The sequence below is a fragment of the Cydia splendana genome, chromosome 18 (genome assembly GCF_910591565.1).
Source record: "Cydia splendana chromosome 18, ilCydSple1.2, whole genome shotgun sequence".
NCBI lineage: Eukaryota > Metazoa > Arthropoda > Insecta > Lepidoptera > Tortricidae > Cydia > Cydia splendana.
Window position 1 is genome coordinate 11,782,596 of NC_085977.1, and position 21,273 is coordinate 11,803,868.

The 21,273-nt window shown below is 37.7% G+C and overlaps 1 protein-coding gene across 3 annotated transcripts in view; it reads left to right on the forward strand.

Moving 5' to 3' along the window:
* The window catches only part of LOC134799087 (hypoxia-inducible factor 1-alpha-like), a 143,211-nt gene extending 124,338 nt beyond the window's left edge, over positions 1–18,873 (forward strand). For all 3 annotated transcript variants that reach the window (XM_063771466.1, XM_063771464.1, XM_063771465.1), the window contains exons 8-12: positions 8,097–8,305; positions 8,405–8,619; positions 8,714–9,029; positions 9,110–9,267; positions 17,965–18,873. In XM_063771466.1, the coding sequence (XP_063627536.1) occupies positions 8,097–8,305; positions 8,405–8,619; positions 8,714–9,029; positions 9,110–9,267; positions 17,965–18,612 (1,546 nt within the window). In that variant the 3' untranslated portion in view covers positions 18,613–18,873. The remainder of the gene's footprint in view (positions 1–8,096; positions 8,306–8,404; positions 8,620–8,713; positions 9,030–9,109; positions 9,268–17,964) is intronic.
* The last annotated feature ends 2,400 nt before the right edge of the window (positions 18,874–21,273 follow it).

The following is a 21,273-nucleotide window of genomic DNA, read 5'->3' on the forward strand; positions in this document are numbered from 1 at the left end:
GTATGAAAATCTGTCGTGCTATGGAAGTTAATTTAAGCTTCAGACGTCAGCAGCTTCAGAGGTCGCTAGGTATACCTATTATCAACGCAAGAAGTCTTAATCAGTTTTTAAGTATTAAACGCATTCATGTTCATTACGTTCTTCAACTGGCTCAAGAACTAAAATTCAAACAAATAATACAATTATTTCGAGTCGAAGTTAAAACAAATACTCAAACTGTGACAAAACATTGTTATAATAAAAAAAAAAACATTTATTTTAACACACAGCTCATTCGGACAATACCTACTCAGAGTCATACAATATCTGCTCTCTATAGGTATACTTATAACTTATCCCTCTTTCCATTTTGCCATCTATTTAAAAAAAATCTACTCAGAAGTTAATAATTGTTATAATCACAACTTGTCTTTTCTAAGTTAAACGTTTGAAGATCCACATGAACCTTTCTTTCTGCATCATCTAATATCCGACAAAACGCTTTTTAAAACACACTATAGGTACTGATACTGATACCGGATGGACTATAGGACTATGGAGTCCATCACATAAAGTTACCTCTATATAGTCGTTAATCCTTAATTTTCTAACTCAAAATAGCAAAATGTAAATTAATTAAAATTCAGTTGCTAACGAAGAAGCAATATGAGATACTTGTGATGACTATTATTTACTCGGGAGTTTTAAAACTACCTGCAACTTCATCATGCATTCTTTTCGAAAATTTCTTATAAATATGTAGGTAGTTATGTACTAACAAGCAATCACCAAAAACTTATATCTGAAACATGTAATCGTCCCAAACTCATGAATATAATTATTTTTAATTCTATAACTTACGTTTCATAAAACGTAGGATTCAAAATAAACTTTACAATCCCATTGTGGGTTAGTGGTACGTTAACACTTCTGATTTGTTAAAGGTTCTTCTAGTATGGTTACTCTACTATTAATAATACAACAATGGAGGTACTTGCAGTTACTCTGATCTGACCAATCCTTCACGATGTGTCCTCTTTGACTGCCTCGACCCAAGTGAACGAACTGCCCGAGCCTGTCCAACTGGCATCGTGTCCCCACTACCTACCGTGTTGCCAGTAGTATAATGTTATTTTCCCAACTACCCCTGTATTAATCGGGGTAACGCACTAATGTTGCCACATTAAAATTATTATTCAACTGCTATCTTTAATGTAAACATAAATAAATCATGACACAATATCACATCTTCGAATGTATTACACCCAAAATAATAACAGTAATGGTATTAGTAAGGGACTGATTCAATATCGGGCAAGACGTTTCACATGTCACGTATGCCCGAAACTTACAAGCGGCAACAGCTTACTTCCGACAATAATCATACACTCACGTAGACTAGCTACGTGTCCGACTGTCCGACCCCGACCAAAAGCTTAGCAATGTTAGGCAATACTTCTGAAATTCTTACTCGGCTATGCTTTTGTGTATTATGATACGTATCAGAGTCGGGAACGGTTAAAATATAAAACTAAAGTTGGAAAATCTTAGTAAATCAAATTTTACAATGTCAATGAAACTGCCTTTAAGTTCTATGTTAAATTTGCTAGATTTACAGTCTAATATATCCGCTAAAACTTTATTGAAAACAAATATTTAAATCATGGAACTAAAAATGTAACAGTGCATCCTAAAATCTTGGTTCAGTTTGTTTATCCTTCCATTTGCCAGACGCCATATGTTCGCTAGATAAACCAAATCCAATGTACTGACGCATATCAATCTTTGCGTTAAGACAGAAAATTATGCTAATAGAAACGGGTATTATTCGATTTGTAACATGCTCCGTCATATGTAGCGCGAGGATAACTCCACACTCAAGCAGTATCCTGTTATATTTATAATTATAGACGTTACCCGCATAAATAAACTGATAAATTGATACTTTGATTAGCACATTGTCTGATCTGTCTATTAGTTCTGTTGAGCTTCTATATGGATTTCAATTTACTTGTTTACTTTTTGTTTTGACATCGTCTAATAATTTCATTTTAAATCTGCGATTTCATCATTACGGTATGTCCGGAATCATTGCAAAATTGTGCAATAACTCGCGCATGCTCTGACCGGGTCCGACAAGGCCTGTGTGGTCCCAATGATTTTCCTCAGTTACCTTCCTTCTCATCAAGAGGATAGCTCACAGTATTCCGAGTGTTTTCAACAATTACAAAGATTATCTACTTGTTCAAGGTACTGTTCCATTATCTAGTGCGATTATGCTGTGATTTACTCTTTTCTGTTTTATCAATACGTTCGTAATGTGATTCAACACTGATAGTTCCATATATATCGCTAATCTTGAAGTGGCCTATTAGATACATATTTCACCACATTTAAAAGTTCCATCACTTGATTTTGAGGTGCCTTTCCAATGAAGATCCCCACATTTCCTGATACACTTTTATCGAGTTCATTATAAAATCAAGTCACGTTAGCTGTGGATTCTCTAGCGGTCCATTAGAGCTGGGTTTTAGTTACGCGGCTAAATTGTGGAACAACGCGGCTCCATTGCACGTATCAAGTGTCACCGCCGGCTACTGACGGCGATGGATTGCTAAACTGAATCGCTAACATTCATATAAGGACAGCAAATATTATATCAATGTAGTGTCTGAAAGGTTATGTAAAATTTTCAAAATAATTTAATATACGTCCGTATTTGCTCGTCAATTGGTCTACTAAGGTGCCGACTGCGACACCTAATAGTAAGGAAGTAATGAAAAGTTCTTTAAAGCCAATTACGAAGTTAATATTTTGTTAACCGAGGTCCTGTTCGCACGAGTCAACTTACGCATAGCTAATAACACCTGAAGAAGTTTGATCGTATTGCAGAAGTTCTTGTTGACTCAAGGAATTGTACAGTAGGTAGGTACTTAGAGGGTCTCAGTACCTACATTCAAAAATTACAAAAAATGTCTAACTATTCCAATAACACATTCAATTTGAATTTAGAAGCGTCTTTTTACGGAGTTCATTAATTTATCCGATCTTTAGTGATCCTGATCTTTTTTCTTTACTAAATTAAATTCGTTACTCCAGTGCTACGTATTTCGTTGGTCATTAGTGTTTAAATAGTCCGAAAGGGCCTCTTAGCAATTACTGGTTAAACTCTGTGTACCTACCTAATACTATTTAAGTAGAAGGATTGTTGGGGCAACGTACCTATGTATTATTAGCAGCAGAAGGCGCTAATGTAGCGTTATGAACAATATTGTTGGCAAATAAAGCAATACTAATGAATATTGAATCTAGTTGAGTATTCGATATCTGCGGTAGTTGCCATGTTTACCGATAAATGCTCTAATAAACGAAGGTAAACAAGAGCTTGTAGTGGAAGCAATGGAAGCATTATTGATTCGATATTTTAGGAACGACATTGATCTTTATGGTGGAACTATTCATAATTCCCACGGTTAATGATGTTTCATTTCATTTCTCTAGCTAGAAAAAACCTACTGAGCAAATCTTGAATACCTATAAATATTTTTTAGTACATATTACGATTGAGTAGTTTTTAAAGTGGCCTAGAATTATTTTTAACACAAATCCCTAACTTACAGCTTGTCATTTTGTATAGGAGTGGCTTGCCGGAAATCATTGACCCTTGTCAAATGGGTGGACATTTTTTCTTTGTGAAATATGCCTATTTAATTTATTAACTTAATTAAGGCATGGTTATGCTATGCATTATTTACATTCAGCCCTACGACCTTGAGACCATAATTATACGTAAATACGCGTCGTAATTATGACAATATGTGTTTGTTTACTTTAGCTATTTACCTACTCAGCGAATGATAGATAAATGATTTGAGATGAGAGATTACAGAACCGCAATACCATTTAGACTATAAAGTTAGCTGCATATTTGTTCCATTTCTGAGCTCAGTTCAACGACTCCTCGAGGAGATGCTGTCACTAAAATAACTCCTTTCGTCGCGATCCTTATTTAAATTTAGGTATCCAGTGTTCTACATGACAGCTGAAACAATTCTGATTTTGTAGGTTCACGGACCGCTCCAAAAATAACACCGGAGCATTTCCTTGTAACAATTGCTATGTATGTAGGTACATATTTGTCTTTTATATTACGGAATATTACAATAATTATTAGAACAATGCGCCACTTGTAGGTTTATTACAGCAGATTAAATAGATTTGTGTGAGCTGGGCAGGTATGTGGCGGCGGCGTTTCAAAAGTTTCAATCTCTTAGCAACAATTTCATGAGTCAATTAGCAATTGACAGGTCGTAGTAAAGAGATAAACCTGGTGGTGGTGTGGGTATCACTCGATAGCAAATGATACCGCTACGTTCCGACGACGATCACACCACCAGTGCGCGGACCGGTTATCTCTTCGCGTGGCCGTCGAATGAACGGCAGTCTTCAAAATTTATCGTCAGTTAGTAATCGCGACGTAATGATAGTAGGATCACACGAGCGGCCACCACAATGCAGCACTCCAAACAGTTGATTATCAGCCTTATGTCATCGCAATAGGTACGCGCACCGTTTCAATGGATAACGAACACGGCAAACAAGAGCGGCAGTGCGCCGTCGCCGGCCCATTCGCGCCACAGACCTCGCCTGAACCGTACACGTTAGTTTACTGCCGACCAAACTCTCGCGATCAGCTGTTCCGATACTAAACACGTGAAAATCGCTACTGATAATATTGTTTAACAACAAGTTAAGCATCTAACCAACATGGTAAGCAGTGACAGTGAAGTGGATACAGTGCGTGTTTCGTTTCAAGTGCAGAATAATTGCAATACCAACCCATACAGAAACGTGATTAAACTTAAAACTTTGCTAGTTTGTTAACTTTATAAACACCGGAGAGATAAGAGTTAATAGATCGTGGTCGTTGAAAACACGGATTATGTAACTTTTCAGTGTGTTGTTGCCAATGTTTAAACTAAAATCATGCTTAAACTATTTTATGCGACACTAATATATCGCGGTTGTCCACTTGTCGCAAAAATTCTTCGTCATTACAATGCTCCGCCTGCGTCCGAGTCAGTGTTAAGAGTAAATTTTAATTCGATTCGAAAATATATTGGGGAGTCCTTTGGAGCGGCCAATGCGTCTTCGATGCATTTAAGAACATTAGCGTATGCGCCGCTGACGCGTGTTGTTTGCAAGAAGCCGCTAAAATTAGCGCCCCTCGTCCCCCAGCCCGCCGGTTATATAACCGCACCGCGGCCTTGACTCCCGCGCAACCAGCTCGCTATTGGCAGACTGATGCGCTTCGTTCTATAAATTGTGATCAAACTCATCAATAAATCCTCCCATTGATCTCTTTATCAGAATCTCCACAGAACCAATTTCAATTCGTTCCGCTGGAAACTTTTTAAGAAGTCTTATCATGTATCAATCTATTATCAATAGGTTTGTTGTTTATACAATGAGCTGTTTGTTATTCGTTCTCTTTTATAACGAATGTGCATAATTCTAATACCACAACCGGTGACGCGCGTTTTCAGTTTAGCTCAAATATGTATCCGCCTACCGTTTCATTTCAATCGTCAATGCAATTCATCCGTCTATCCGTTATATCATTCTATTTTCATTGTTGCATATTGCGTTATTTTTATCAACACGATTTTTTTTATCTCGACATTATCTAATCTGCATATCGACCTTCAAATACTTGACAAAATCGCTTTATCATATTAAACAACAATGTGTCTGGGCGCGCTTAGTATGACGAACACCAGTAGGTACATAAAGCCATGTTGTAATCGTAACCTATATCAAAAAATTCCGCTTCGATTTTTTTTTTATCGTTTTTCGATATCTGCCTTGCCTGTTTCCAAATAAACTAATAAAAATAACTTTTTCCTTAGCTCAATATAATTTTATGTAATCAAATATCTTAGTAAGTTTTAATTTTAATCTAGCATTAACAACTTTAAAATTCTAACTAAATAAATAAACGGAGCTATAAAGGGTCTCTGTATCTACGACAATTAAAATAACGTAATCTTATTCTACTTAACTGAATAAATTGTCTACGAATCTCGCCGGACTAGTGAATAGATTGTCTACGAATCTCGCCGGACTAGTTAGTTTAACTCGTCTGATGTCACGTCCTCGGTCCTCGTTTTGGCAGATGTAATTGTTGAATTGCGTTGCCCCTCGAATTGAACACAACGGATCACGGCCAAGGTCAGCCGAACGGCAACCCTACTGCTTACACTCGTATTTTTGCGCTAACACTTTAACTATTATAGTTTCGTACCCCCAGACATTATTATTCTTACGTCTTTCTCAACTTTTGTTTAACTCCGCGTCTGCCAAATTACATTCTCATGCGTTCTATTCTTATTATGCATTTCGGGTAGACCTGTCGAGATGGTTGGATTGGAATTTCTTAAACCGGCAATCGATACGGGCCTACACGCGTAGCGTTGCGCGCGCATACACTTTCACTACGCTCCTGGTGAATGGGCTGAGTGGAGGAGAGAGCCTGCCCGAGGGTGGCTTCTGCAAGGTCGCTACCAAGGCCGAACTTACGACCATACCCTCGTCTCTCTCCACCCTGATTCACATCCATAATGTTATCCTTCTCAAATCTCTCCAAAAGTAGCGCGTAACTGCACTAACCAAAATAAATAAAACACTCCCCCGAATGGCTTTACGTCTAGTCTAGCCTACGATGAGTTGACGGTTTGGAACGGTATTATGCTATTACAAATTAAGTTGGTTGAGTTTGCGATTCAGCTGATGTAAACATTCGTAATGATAAGATGTTTTTGTTATGTTATATAACGGTTCATATCAGTGCGTGTATCGTTACCAGATAAATTCATATTGTTTTTCAATTATGATTCTAAATTAAGCTCACTTGTTTTCTGTTAAAAATAAATACTGAAAATTATTAGATATTTAAGTAGCTTTCCACGGAAGATCACACTGTATCTAAGGTCAATGAAAACAGCAGATTCTCGTCAACAACATACAAGTTATCATATTAATGGTCGCGATTATTTGCGTATTACAGATTACATTGCTAGTCGAGTTTGTATTGACGCAAATATCAAAAGGCCATTCGCGGGTCATCAGTGCTGCTGGACGAAAAGTAATTAATTAATCCTGACTGCAGTATTATCTATTATCACATTATCGGGCTGGTTGGTTTCAGTTCAAATTAGCGCCGGCTCTCACACTGTGCGCACGCGTACAAACTATTCTAAAAGTTAAATTGTTTGGAATACTTGAGCAAATTCACGTCTTAATAACTTTAATCCCCGCGATAGTAATCGACTCCCACGGAATTCTTCTTGAGTTTGTAAATTCTAAACTAAATTAATTTATCGAAGATCTAATTTCTTTTCTTTTTTTTGTAAGTACTTATAACTTTTGAATTTGATATATTTTACAACCATCTAAATACGTTTCTAAAATGTACTACTACTTGAGAATCTTATTTATATATATAAAGCAAACTGTTTATTATACCTCTTATATTAGCTTCATTATCGCCTGTCTCCACTCGTGATGAAGATAACAGTGTTACGTGTAATAAATACTGTTATATATGTTTTACTACAACTTCCTTGTTTATAACTTATGTACTTGGTGCACTTAATATTCAATAAAAAAGCATCGCAGTACAATAAAGACTTATTTAATTCATTGAAGCGATCTGGGGCCGATTGCATAACAAACTACAACTAATATTACAAGCGGAACTCCTTTTCTAATTTCAAAATCGGCCCCGGATGACTATTAATTTAATTGTTATTCTATTGCTAGACTCATCTAACATTTGTTTTTTGTTGATGTACTAGTTAGCTTATTTCTTTCATAGCCTTGACTAGTGTAAGTTTCCAAGTGTAAGTTCTTGTTCATAAACATATTCTCTTCACACCTCCAAGCCACTGTGCCGCGTGTATAGAAAACCAATTATCACAGAAAATTATTGCGTTTGTCTAAAGGCCATGAATTTTAAATTATCATCGGGCTGCACTTGAATACGAAACCACGTATGTTTTAGGTAGGATCTGCCTCTAGGGCGGTAATTTGCATTTTGTATTTTGTATTGTCCACAGCGCTATCGAGTGCAAAGATGAGGTGTTCTCCGCACACCAACTCCAACATGCGGACTTGAAGCCTCTGCCCGTACCGCCTGCCGCATTTGAGCCTCTAGCGAACGGATCCATAGTAGCTGTGGTGCCTGCTACAGAAGAAATCTTTGCACCAAGAGAGAAAGACATGAACAAGGGTTATCTCTCGCTAGCACAATCCAAGGGTCATACAAGTGAGTTGCTGATTCTAAAGCTTCAAAGTTTTGCTCTATATTCATTAATGGTACATATTTTTCAAGTGGTGATTTTTGACCATTTACATTTGTTTTCAGTGCTTAAAGACGAGCCCGATGAAGAGGATCTTACTTATCTGGCGCCTACAGCCGGTGATACTTGCATCCCACTGGAAAACAGTCCGTTTGACATGTTCGATGACTTCATTCTTGGCGACAATTACTGCAGCCTCTTAGGCGACGACCTTGCTAATGGTTCACCTGTGGATTCCTTAACTGCCGATTCTTTATTACTGTCCTCACCTGAACCTCAGGTAATATATCACTAGTAAATGTTTTCTCATAAAGAATATTGTATACAGCAGAATTTATATTACGGAATTGTGTCTAATGTGATATTTGTTTCAGGAGAGTGATTCATCATGCGAACAGTCGTCAATATTGACAGAACTTTCTCTGGACGCATTAGATAGCGCAAGGTCAGACAACGACATAGACGATGGACACTCACCGTTCATCCCCCTCACCGATGAGTTGCCAGTATTGGAGCCGGCAGTCATGTGGGCGGCGTTCCCAGATAACGTCAGCATGGCTAGACCACAGCCGACAACCACACAGACGCAACAGAGCGTTTCGCCGGCGCCGGCGCTACAGCGCCTATTGGCCGCGCCACCCACAGGCCCTCCGCCACAAGAACTCATTACAAGCATATACTCAGATCAAGGTACTTTATTTTGCAGTTAAATATATATTTGGTTTACAATGATCGGAAAGAGCGTCTTTTGAATGTATTTTTTTCCACAGGTTTAATACCGAGCAGAAGCGTGTCGTCATGGGAGACAGGCGTCAAACGCGTGTTGAACCAGGACGAGGAGCCCCGGGCCAAACGTGCCAAGCGCAGCCCGTCCCCGGCTTTAGAAGTACGAAGCACGCCGTCCTCAAGCGTCCTCATGAACCTCCTGGTGAGCGGCTGCGATGTGGACGCCGGCTACATCTGTATGGTGCAGTGCCGGCCCCGCCAAAAACTTAAGGCCTGAGGCCCCGTTCCCAAAAAACTATAAACTGTGATAATGCGCGTCCAGTGTACACTCTGTAGTTGCCTCCAAACGTTTACGAGTACCCTGGTTTATTGCCACAAGACTTGTCTGGTCGAATTTTAAATTTCGTAGACGTGGTATAATTTGATAACCCTGCACACGATTAATCGAAGGTCACGTGAACTTTCCATATCTAATTATCCGTATGACGCTATAAAATTTGCTCCCTCGGCCAGATTAAAGTCTGCGATGGCAATTGAGATGTTTTAAGCACTGGGCAAATGGCGGTGTAGTGTATGGCTGGGTAGTATAGTAATCTTCCACAGACTTGCAATAACGTGCTTTCGCCCGCGGGCGTTAAACAGACTCAGTTTTAGGTGATATGTATATAATGGTGTAAGTTTGAAAGCAATTTCGTTTTAGTCGTTTAGTGCTTAAGTTAACGTGCGCATATCTTGGTGGTTATGTGATTAACTGTTGGTTGGTTCCTAGAGTAGTTACCGGGGTGGGGCGTGCGCCACCCGGCTATCTGCCGCGCACTCAGTCTTATGTTTGTAGTAAGAGCCGAGTCAAAACTAATTCTAGATTTACTATCGGTAACGCTATTTATTTTTTATTGTAAGTTAAGCTAAGTTATCGTTACCTTATTGTAGGTATTTTTTACATCGAGGTATTTCGACCGAGTCGAATCGCAGACTTTTTTCGATTATTTCGTTTCGCGTTTTTTATATTTAAAGTCTACGTTAGATTGAATAGTTTTAGGCAGTTTTGAACACTAAGTTGGTTGTATGAAGACTATTTCCACTGCCAAATGATACAAAGTACAATTTAGAACACAGTATAGTTTTCAATATTAGTATGGAATTTTGGTTATTATACATATACAAAGGTTAAAAAAGTAGTATAGATTTTGGACATATAGTATTGTCGAGACTATGTATTTAGTTTTTATGGATCTAAAGCGTTGTTAGTTCTTTTTTATTCATTACTAGAATATACGGGGTCATACATTGGTATTTTTTATGGGGCGATTTGTGTGACACTAGCACATAGCTAGAGGATAGAAAATACTCGAAATGTAGCGCTTCGCATTGTCATTAACTTATCAAATTTTTAAAAGACGTATTTGTGTAGACATAGAACAAATCATCGTTGTTATATAATAACTGTATGGTCTAACTGGACGATGTTTTAGAAGAATAATATATTTTTCTCGATTAATATAATATTTGCCCAGAGCATATGAAAGAATTGCCATATATATATATATTGAAAAATAAATCAAGAGTAATACTTGTAAAAGGTGCACGTTGATTTTTATTACCTCCACTATCCTATCCTGATTTTCCACAGTATTGGCTTCTATACCAAGGTATTGAGGGTATTCACTGAAAAGTAGTTAAATAATTATCGTTTCTATAACTAACCAAGAGTATGAATTTGAAACTGAACAAAAAACTTATATAGGTACTTAGAATCCAAGTATAAAACATGATAACAACTAGTATTTAACTAGTAGTTATGTTTTAATATTACTGATGTGACTGATGACCGTCGTAAATGTGCTTTACAAAATGTTACATAATTACGGGTAGGTACACATTAATTCACGAGCAGGCGACAAAATGTCTATGAAAATATTGACATTTTAGAACAAATCTCGTGAGAAGCCATATTTAATTGATAATATTATGCATTGTTTAAAATAATCAGTATAGTATAACTAAATATTTGCCACTTATTTGTCTAAAATAAAATATTTTTCCACAAACTGCTTTAAATGGCTTAGCTTTCGTGCTAAAACTAGATCAATTTAATCGCAGTCATACGTGCGTATAGTTGAAATAAAAAATAATGCAATAATTGGTAATTATTATAGCGTGTTAGTAATTATGTAAATCATAATATAAACATTACTGAGAATGTTTCTCTGTAGTTTCTCACGCTATATTCTGCTGGCACAGATATAACGAATTCATGATGTTAAATTTTCTTAACAACACAATAGACGTTTTCACAGAACTGTTAATTTATGAATCAGGAAATCACCAACAACGAGCTTAGGCTTTCAAAGGATCTTCTTTCGTTCTATTTATAGCAAATTATGGAGATATAGCCATTGTTTTAGTTACAAAACAGTGTCGTACAAGAAAATAAACAACCTATGCGTGAACCTAATTTTCGTGGAAAATTTCGGTATATTTGTGTTTTTGGGTGAAGTATAAGCCAAAACTATAAACTTATTTGACTGACTTACATTGCTTTCCAAATAATAACCAATGATGAGAATTCCTTCAGTTAAAATAAAAAATAAGAAATATCGAGTAGGTAAATCGCTACTCATCCCTGTTCGACAAAAGAGTAAATTAGTTTACATTTATAGTCTTAGCCAAATTTGATTTAGTTACCGAATGATTGCATTGTGGTATATCAGAACATTTTTCATATCAAGTTAGTCAAGTTACGAAAAGTCACAGTAACAGAACACAAGTTGTTTTTACCTAGTTAACGCTGGCACGTCCATTCTCTCCAGGGTAATCTGTACGAAAAGTTTTTTCATCACTAGAACACCAGCTGTTAGACCAAGCATACTAAGATACGAAATTCTCCGCTAATACATTTATTATTTCATCTTTTGCACATAATAAAGGTTACATAATTCTAGGCTGAATTAAATTAAAACCCTCGAAAATCTGCGAAGGTTTATTGCGTAATAAACTTTTTGATTTGTTGGTTTGTGATTTTGTGGGGAAGTCTTAAAAGAAAGAATCCTTTCATCCGACCCTCGGAGCGTTATGGGCTTGGTAGATAGCAATTGTAGTAAAAAGGTCATTGACGCTAGAAATTCTGGCTGCCCTTCTGTCCTTCTCATAATGTCCCTTTACAAGCCTTTATATACGACGCAAAATGTTACCATTGAGCGTGTTTTGAGGAGATAACGCTAACATAAGTTATCTCACAATTTATTGATAGATACTATAGATAGCTTACTATGTTATTTTTTATACATAAACACTTACATAGTGACAGACTAATACCACTGTCAAAGTTAAGCCGACTTCGCAACTGACGCCTAACTAATCCAAGACATCTATTGAAATCAGAAATGTGTCGAAAACTGACCGGTGTCAAAGTAAGACTACCTACCCAATTTTGTTGGCCCGATTTTGCTTTGCCTGAAGAATTTTTCTAACGAAAACTTAAGATTGTTTTAATTAAAGATGACCCTGCGGTTAATATTATCTTTCATTGGAATCTTCTAAATTAGGATAAAGCATTCCCCGATAAGGGCCGCAATCTGAGTATGATCCCTGGGGAGTGATCGCAAAGCCTAAAACGAAAGCCCCCTTAACTACGCCGGCGTACTTAACTCTATTACTGCTTTAGGTACCTATATAAGCCTCTGTGTTCCTTTTATAGCATTAGAAGATATATTTTTCTTATTGTTTTTTTTAATGACATCGACTGGAGCCTTAGAGCATTTAATAACTGGAGTCGCCTTTAAGAGCTTACCCCTCTGCCAAAAAGCGATGACATCTCCGTTACTAAATGCTCCAAGACTGGAGGGTATGCTTTCGTTTGAAGGATTTTATAAGTATCTTGCTCGTAAAATATTCGGACTTAGGGGCTGTCCATAAATTACGTCATCGATTTTTGACGATTTTCGACCCCCCCCCCCCTAACATCATCCAAAAATCATGCTTCGAATGACCCCGTTTCCTCCTACGTCATGCTACCATCATCCGATGTCCAGACCCCCCCCCCCTAATTTGAAATGACGTAATTTATGAATAGCCCCTTAGTCGTAGCAGTAAACGACTCTTAGGTACCTACCATGGGGTTGTACAGGATTAGGTTTTCAACTTTTTTATGAATAACACTCTTTTTCTTGATTTGGGGGTTGGTCATAGAGTTAGCGGGGATTTAAAACATTCCGTATACTATTCAGATATCCGCAAGTATTCTAAATAGAGCTTCTTCCTCGCGTTATCCCGGCATTTATGCCACGGCTCGTGGGAGCCTGGGGTCCGCTTGACAACTAATCCCAAGAACTGACATAGGCACTAGTCTTTACGAAAGCGACTGCCATCTGACCTTCCAACCCAGAGGGGAAACTAGGTCTTATTGGGATTAGTCCGATTTCCTCACGATGTTTTCCTTTACCGAAAAGCAACTGGTACATATCAAATGATATTTCGTACATAAGTTCCGAAATACTCATTGGTACGAGCCGGGGTTTGAACCCGCGACCTCCGGATTGAAAGTCGCACGCTCTTACCGCTAGGCCACCAGCGCTTCCTAGGCCACCAGCGCTTTATGTTGTATACTAGTTTTATGTTGATTTGATACCAAGAAACAAAAACAACATCGATGGTAGTAAAAGCCGAGCTACCGAAATGGAGCCTTAATTATGTGCTGATTCGGTTCATTACATTAGCACGGCGCTGCGTGTGGGTATTCAGTAGATCTGATTAATTAAAGACTTATAGGTTTTACGAAGCTTGTTAGTAACCTTGATAGACATCATATATTTTACTCAGTTTTTTAACGTCATTGGTTGTTGAAATAGACTTATAAATATTCCTAATAACCTTGATAGACATCATATATTTTACTCAGTTTTTTAACGTCATTGGTTGTTGAAATAGACTTAAGATATTCCTAATGAAAATCTAACCGAAACTAATCAAAGAGGTTAGGTTAGATTTAAATAAGAACTATTTTTAAACAAATAGCCTCGAATCGGATGTAAAAAAAAACGGGAATTCGAAAATCTAAATGATTTCCTTGATCCGACGCTTCTCAATAAAAAAGTTGTTAAACGGAGGTTTTCACGACTAACAATTAAAAACATCGGTTTTCCTGCATTTAGGATAGGTAGTAACATTTTGTATTTAGTGATTGAATAGCAATAGGTAATATTGATTTGGATACATACATGTAGTAGAAGAGCCGGCCGCAAATTTTTTAACCGACTTGATACCACGATGAAATGCACAATAGTTTCCCATAAAAGTGATGCTAAGTCCGAATTCGATAGTCTGCCACGGCGGAACTTGCCGAAAGTACGAAAAAATAGGCCACTTCCGGTGCGAAAAAAGGGGGCTGATTTAACCCATCTGATACCACCATGAAACCAATTCCAGTCGGTAGGTATGAACCCTCATGTCAGGAATATATAAGTCTGCCAAGGCTTTTCCTGCCGAAACACCTTGGCAGACGAGATTATATGTGCAAGGTAACCATCGGTTACCCTACACTAACCCATCTGATACCACCATGAAACCAATTCCAGTTGGTAGCTATGAACCCCCATTTTAGGAATATATAAGTCTGCCAAGGTTATTCCTGCCGAAACACCTTGGCAGACGAGATTATAAGCAAGATGACCATCGGTTACCGTATACTAACCTATCTGATACCACGATGAAACCAATTCCAGTCGGTAGGTATGAACCCTCATTTCAGGAATATATAAGTCTGCCAGGGCTTTTCCTGCCGAAACACCTTGGCAGACGAGATTATGTAAGCAAGGTGTACATCAGTTACCCTACATCAACCCATCTGATACCACCATGAAACCAATTCCAGTCGGTAGGTATGAACCCTCATTTCAGGAATATATAAGTATGCCAAGGCTTTTCCTGCCGAAACACCTTGGCAGACGAGATTATAAGGAAGATGACCATCAGTTACCCTACATCAACCCATCTGATACCACCATGAAACCTTTTCCAATCGGTAGGTATGAACCCCTATTTCAGGAATATATAAGTCTGCCAAGGCTTTTCCTGCCGAAACACCTTGGCAGACGAGATTATAAGCAAGATGACCATCGGTTACCGTACACTAACCCATCTGATACCACGATGAAATCAATTTCAGTCGGTAGGTATGAACCCTCATTTCAGGAATATATAAGTCTGCCATCTTGCTAACATAATCTCGTCTGCCAAGGTGTTTCGGCAGGAAAAGCCTTGGCAGACTTATATATTCCTGACATGAGGGTTCATACCTACCGACTGGAATTGGTTTCATGGTGGTATCAGATGGGTTAAATTAGGGGTCCCGGTGGCCACCTTTAAGAGCGTCTGCCAAGCACTTTCGGCAAAAAAAATACTGGCAGACTTCGCTTTTTTGTGTCTACATGTAAATTTCTAACTGCTGCCATAACTATTATTTCGGTATCAGATGGGTTAAATCAGCCCCCTTTTTTCGCACCGGAAGTGGCCTTCTTTTTCGTACTTTCGGCAAGTTCCGCCGTGGCAGACTATCGAATTTGGACTTAGCATCACTTTTATGGGAAACCATTGTGCATTTCATCGTGGTATCAAGTCGGTTAGAAAATTTGCGGCCGGCTCTTCTACTAATGGAGATTTATGAAAATCAGGAGAGTTAAAAAAAATGTTTATTAAAAGAAAGAATATTACATTACTAGCTCAGTAGGTAAGCTTAGTGGTCCCATATTAGGCTAGGTCTGTATTCTGTATTGTTGTGACCACTCTACAGAATTACTACATACATTTCTGGGGTAAGTGCTTATATCGTCAAACACATAAATAGGAAATGCGCGTATTTCTGGCTCATGTAGGTTATGAATAATTCCATTTCAAGTGTCATAAACTCTGGTTATTTTACTGTCGCTAACACCTGTCCAGCGAATTTTACGCGAATACCAGCCCAGAATCGTGATGGCCTACAATAATTCCAGAGTTATCTATTACTATTACTGGCCTAGACGTAATTTTATTACAATGACGCGAAGATTCACTAATTGTATTAGTTACAAAATACTGGCTTAAAGACAAAGTTGTTCGGCAATTATTAAGTTTAATTACTTTTTCAATTGGATTTGTTTAAGTACCTAGTTATAACGTTTTCAAGGTTACATATGTAATGTTTAAACAAAAGCAGCGTTGGAAAGGTTATCGTTTTAAAATTAGTCTTATATGTAAATAAACCTTCAGTAAAAAAGTATTTAACAATTTTAAAGAGTATTCTTTTGGCATCACTTTTCTACAAATAACTACGAAATTTCATGACAACGTTCTACAACAACAACATTCTAGAACAATCAGTAAGCAGTCGCGCCAATATTCTCTAAGTGCACTCTATTAGACCGCGTCAGTTTAATAGAAACAAACACATATGTAACCAATGGAATCTGTGTCAATGGACAAATACCAGCACATACCTACATTATACTTATATAGTGTTCGGACCATACTACTTTTTATGCAAGGATCTGTTAAACTACTTATTTAATATGAAAAAGTAAGCTGCAAAACGTTTGCAAATAAATATTGATGTTGTAATACAAATCAATTAGCGGGTATTTTCATTGTACAGCGTCGAAATTACGCTACGAATATTTTCTTGTATTAGGTATTGTAAGATTTATAAGTAACAAATCCGTGATCAAAAGTAGTGCTTGGAGAGTAAAACCGTGCTTACCATTCAAAACCGCATAGTCATTCGCACCTGGTATTAACAGATATCTCGTAGAATACTCGTGTAAACTATTTTCATGTATATCGCGGTACGAACTTGTCGCAATATGTAAATAGGTAGAACAGTGAATATTTCCAATGCCAAGGTTAAGCTGAATACCGCCTCAATACCCGATACCTAGCAACATGCACCTATTTACAGTATGCTAGATTAGTCACATACGAGTACATTAGGTATGGTTTGCTTTTAAATAAAGGCCTGCTAAAGTCAGCATCAGAATCAGCTACACGGACGAAATGTGCTAAATGATCTACGCACTGTGAATTTGTTCACATCGTTTGTCTAGTTTTTTTCTGTTGCTGCGCCTGCTGGTGCTCAACAATACCACTTACGCTATGCTAGTAATTTGCACAATTTATTTTTTGGATTACATAAAGCATTCGTCACTTTTTGTTTTCATCATCATCATTTTAGCCTATAATATACGTCCCACTGCTGGGCACAGGCCTCCTCTCATCCGCGCGAGAGGGCTTGGGCTATAGTCCCCACGCTAGCCCAATGCGGATTGGGGACTTCACATACACCTTTGAATTTCTTCGCAGATGTATGGAGGTTTCCTCACGATGTTTTCCTTCACCGAAAAGCTAGTGGTAAATATCAAATGATATTTCGTACATAAGTTTCGAAAAACTAATTGGTACGAGCTAGGATTTGAACCCGCGACCTCCGGATTGAAAGTCAGACGTCATATCCACTCGGCCACCACTGCTTTTTGTTTTTTTTATTAATTTATTATTGACCCTATCTTAAAAACATGACAGGGCCAAAAATAGCTTAGAATCGTCCCACTTTAACATGTGAACATCATGGTAATAGAAATAAAGATTATTGCTTCTTTAATATGAAGGCGACGAATGTTTTATTGTAAATACCTAGCTCGTCGATCCCAAATATTCACGTCTGTCTGAGTCGTGTCCGGGAGCTGTCACAAAATGATTAGGGTTTTCGAAATACGTAATTTCGATTACTGGCTTTCTTCATGTTAGAAAGACTACGGTAACATTTCACCCGATCTTAAATAACATTTTAGCATCTCACGGGCACAGACTATATGTAAGATGAGATGACTCAAATATCCAATACTAATGTATATTATTGTGTGTATTCCAGGATGTACCGCAGCCAATGCAGGTGAATCCGGGCCAGTACAGGTTGTTGGTCAACCAGCAGATGCCGATCAACAACATCATCCCCGTGCCGGTCATGAACCTAATGCAGAAACAACCCCCGAAACCCATACACAACTCCAACCTCATACCAAGCTCTAATCTTATACCGAAGTCTAACATGATACCCTCAAACTTGATACCAACTTCAAACTTGATACCAAAGTCAAACATGATACCGACCCCAAATTTGATTCGCAACGTCACTAACCCAATGTCTCCACTTACAGTTAATATAGGGAGCCCGATGTATTCGCTTCCGTCGAGCCCTAATACTCCCAATTACAGTCCAGCTATGAGTCCCGCCCAAAGGGAGCGCGTGCTCAGCCCGTATCGTTCTCAATCGGTCTCGCCTGTCGGTAAATTCAAACAGATGTACAGCCCCGGTAGACTTCTGTCGCCAAGAGGCGTCATACAAGGCAGCGACCCGTATCTAACCAACAAAATGACACCGAGTCCTAACTACCCACAACAAGTCGACATGATAATTGACAACAATATAGGTCTTACATCGAACGACTTCTGGACCGATACAGAAATGCTGACAGAGACCAATCTTCTTGAAGCATTAGACGACGTTAAACTTGTCTAGAACTTGAATTTTCAGAGTGATTTCTCAATCGATAGCTGAATTTATTGACATAACACCTAAAATATGATGCTATCAAATCACGAGAACCCCTCGAACCCAGATCGGCGTTCCGTACGCGAAATGTTTTGACATTTTATTCGTGAGACCTCGAAATTTTGTAGAAATCACTCTGGCGGATGCAGGGTCGGAAAGGGTAGGAACAATAAAATACCAAACGGATTCCGAAAAACCAACAGCATTACCTTTTCACAGAGCGCAAGTATTAAGACGAAACGGGAGCTGAGCTAAAAGTCAATTTTGAGATTTCAAGCTGAATATACCCGTCGCTCTGACGGGGCGTGAGAGACTGTATTTGTGTGTGTAATGCATGCACACAGATGCGTACGCTTGCACCCGCGCGCGCCTCATTGCCGACAATTTGCAATGTTATTTTTCGTGCGTTACTGCCACGAGGCGTTCACTTATTACTTACTGTGTGCGATTGAATTTTTTGACCCGGCTTACGTTTACGGAACTCGATAATCTTTCTACTACTGTGACTTGGCTTTGTTTACTTGACTTTGCTGATCAGCTTATTGTTTTGGACTCCGTGAGTTGTGGTTACCTATTGGACCGCACGCAATTCATCTACCTTTATTCAAGTAATTAAGCGTAATTAGCCGAAACCTTTATAAGAGTGTAATTCATAAGAAGTACATAAGATATAATTTATGTACTGGTTTGCTGTTAGCTTTTAATTGTATCACTTTACATATATGTTACTCAAATAACTAACACGGTTACACTGTTGTAAGAACATTATTTTTCAGGTAGGCCTTATTATACCTACTATAGGCCTTATTACCTCCTAGTACCTTAGTAGTAGTAGTACTACTACGGAAATTGATTCAAAGACTCAAGACTGACTTAAGTGGCAGTAGGGTGTAGGGTTTTTTCTAGGCTTAATGAGTTCGCTGAAGCTTATTTTTTATACTTAGCGCACAGAACCACTAGTTTAACAGTATCAGCTCTAACCACATGTCACCATTTTGTCCTTTACGTAACAAACTCAGGGGCCCAGAATATCCGATGTACCTATCAAATCAAGGTTCTGTAATAAATAAGGCCCGGTTATTATAGTTCGTTATTTTTTAGCATTAGAAAGAAGGTAAACAATCATGACGTGTCTTTTTATTAATAATTATTGAAAAACGCTTTCTAAAATTAGTTTATATTACTTATGAAAGCAAAAGAATATAAAAAAGTATATGATTAATACATACATACATACATACAATCACGCCTATTTCCCGGAGGGGTAGGCAGAGACCACGGATTTCCACTTGCTACGATCCTGACATACTACTTTCGCTTCCTTCACATTCATAACATTCCTCATACACGCTCGCCGGTTTAGGGTGCTCTTGCTCATTAATATGATTAATATGATTTATAATTCTAACATATTTGCTATGACTTATTTTTCAATGGTAATTTTTAATAAGACATGTCAAAATCTGTTACCTTAATGCAAAAAAAACGAACTTTAAGCGTGCTAACTTTCAAAATTTCATTTTTTATAAGATAGTATAAGTAGATGGGCAAAAATTTTGCGTCCATGTCCACCAGTGAGTAAGTGATTGAGATACCTAAACATTTAACTTTATAATGTAAAATGATATAATTTACTAACCTACTCGTTTAATTTCAGGTAGGTTGAATAAGGAACCAAGTAACCATGGGGAGGAGCAGTATTTACTAACATTTTCTTTTTGGGTCTTCAGAGTGTATCGTTTCCTTTTTTTTTGCACATATTACACTTAAATATATATTCTCTGTGTAAACCCTTACGTCTTTCAATGACAAAGGCAAGATCAGCAAATGTACAATTTGTATGATCGTGCCTGATATTTGAGATCACAGAAAATAAATATTTTAAATCCACTATTCTGCGACCTTCTAAAATTTTGTTTTATCATGATTCATGATCAAAAAGCTCGGATTCAATAGTCATATCAAACGTCGATTATGCAGTTGATGATGAGCTTGCATTTTCTACCATTGGTGCTGCAAATGCATCAACCGGTGGCGATAAACTTTGCCCTCTTGTAAAACAAATTACTATTGTGATTGTGTCCAGCAAAAGGCCAAAATTCGGTTTACTTTCCTGTTTAAAATATTACTAATTTATTCATATTTCAGATTAGGTACATAGGTAACTGTCTGAATGTTACAATGCCAGCTGGCAAATTCTATCGCATTTGTTTGTTTGGTAGTCATGGTAACATTCACTTACATTGATATCCTTATTAAGATCTGTATCTTATTATCCAGACCTTAAAATATTGCCACCGTTGCCCTTTAAAAAAATACTGTTTAAATAATTGGCTACTCAAACAATGCTTCTATAGTATAAATAATGACTACACAAAAATGGGTAGTATTGTATATAATGCACGAAATAAGGCCCGATTCTTAAGCGGGTTTAAATTTTGAGGCCATGTCCGCTAATACTATAGACAAAATATCAAGTTTAATAAACACAAAAAAAAAAACATTGATGGGCCTTATTTTATAATTTAGGCCTTACTTTGTAATTTAAAGTAGAGTTAGGCCAAGAAAAATCTATAGCGATTTTGATAGAAAACGCAGTGCAAGTATTATTTCAAACGTCGCTTCTAT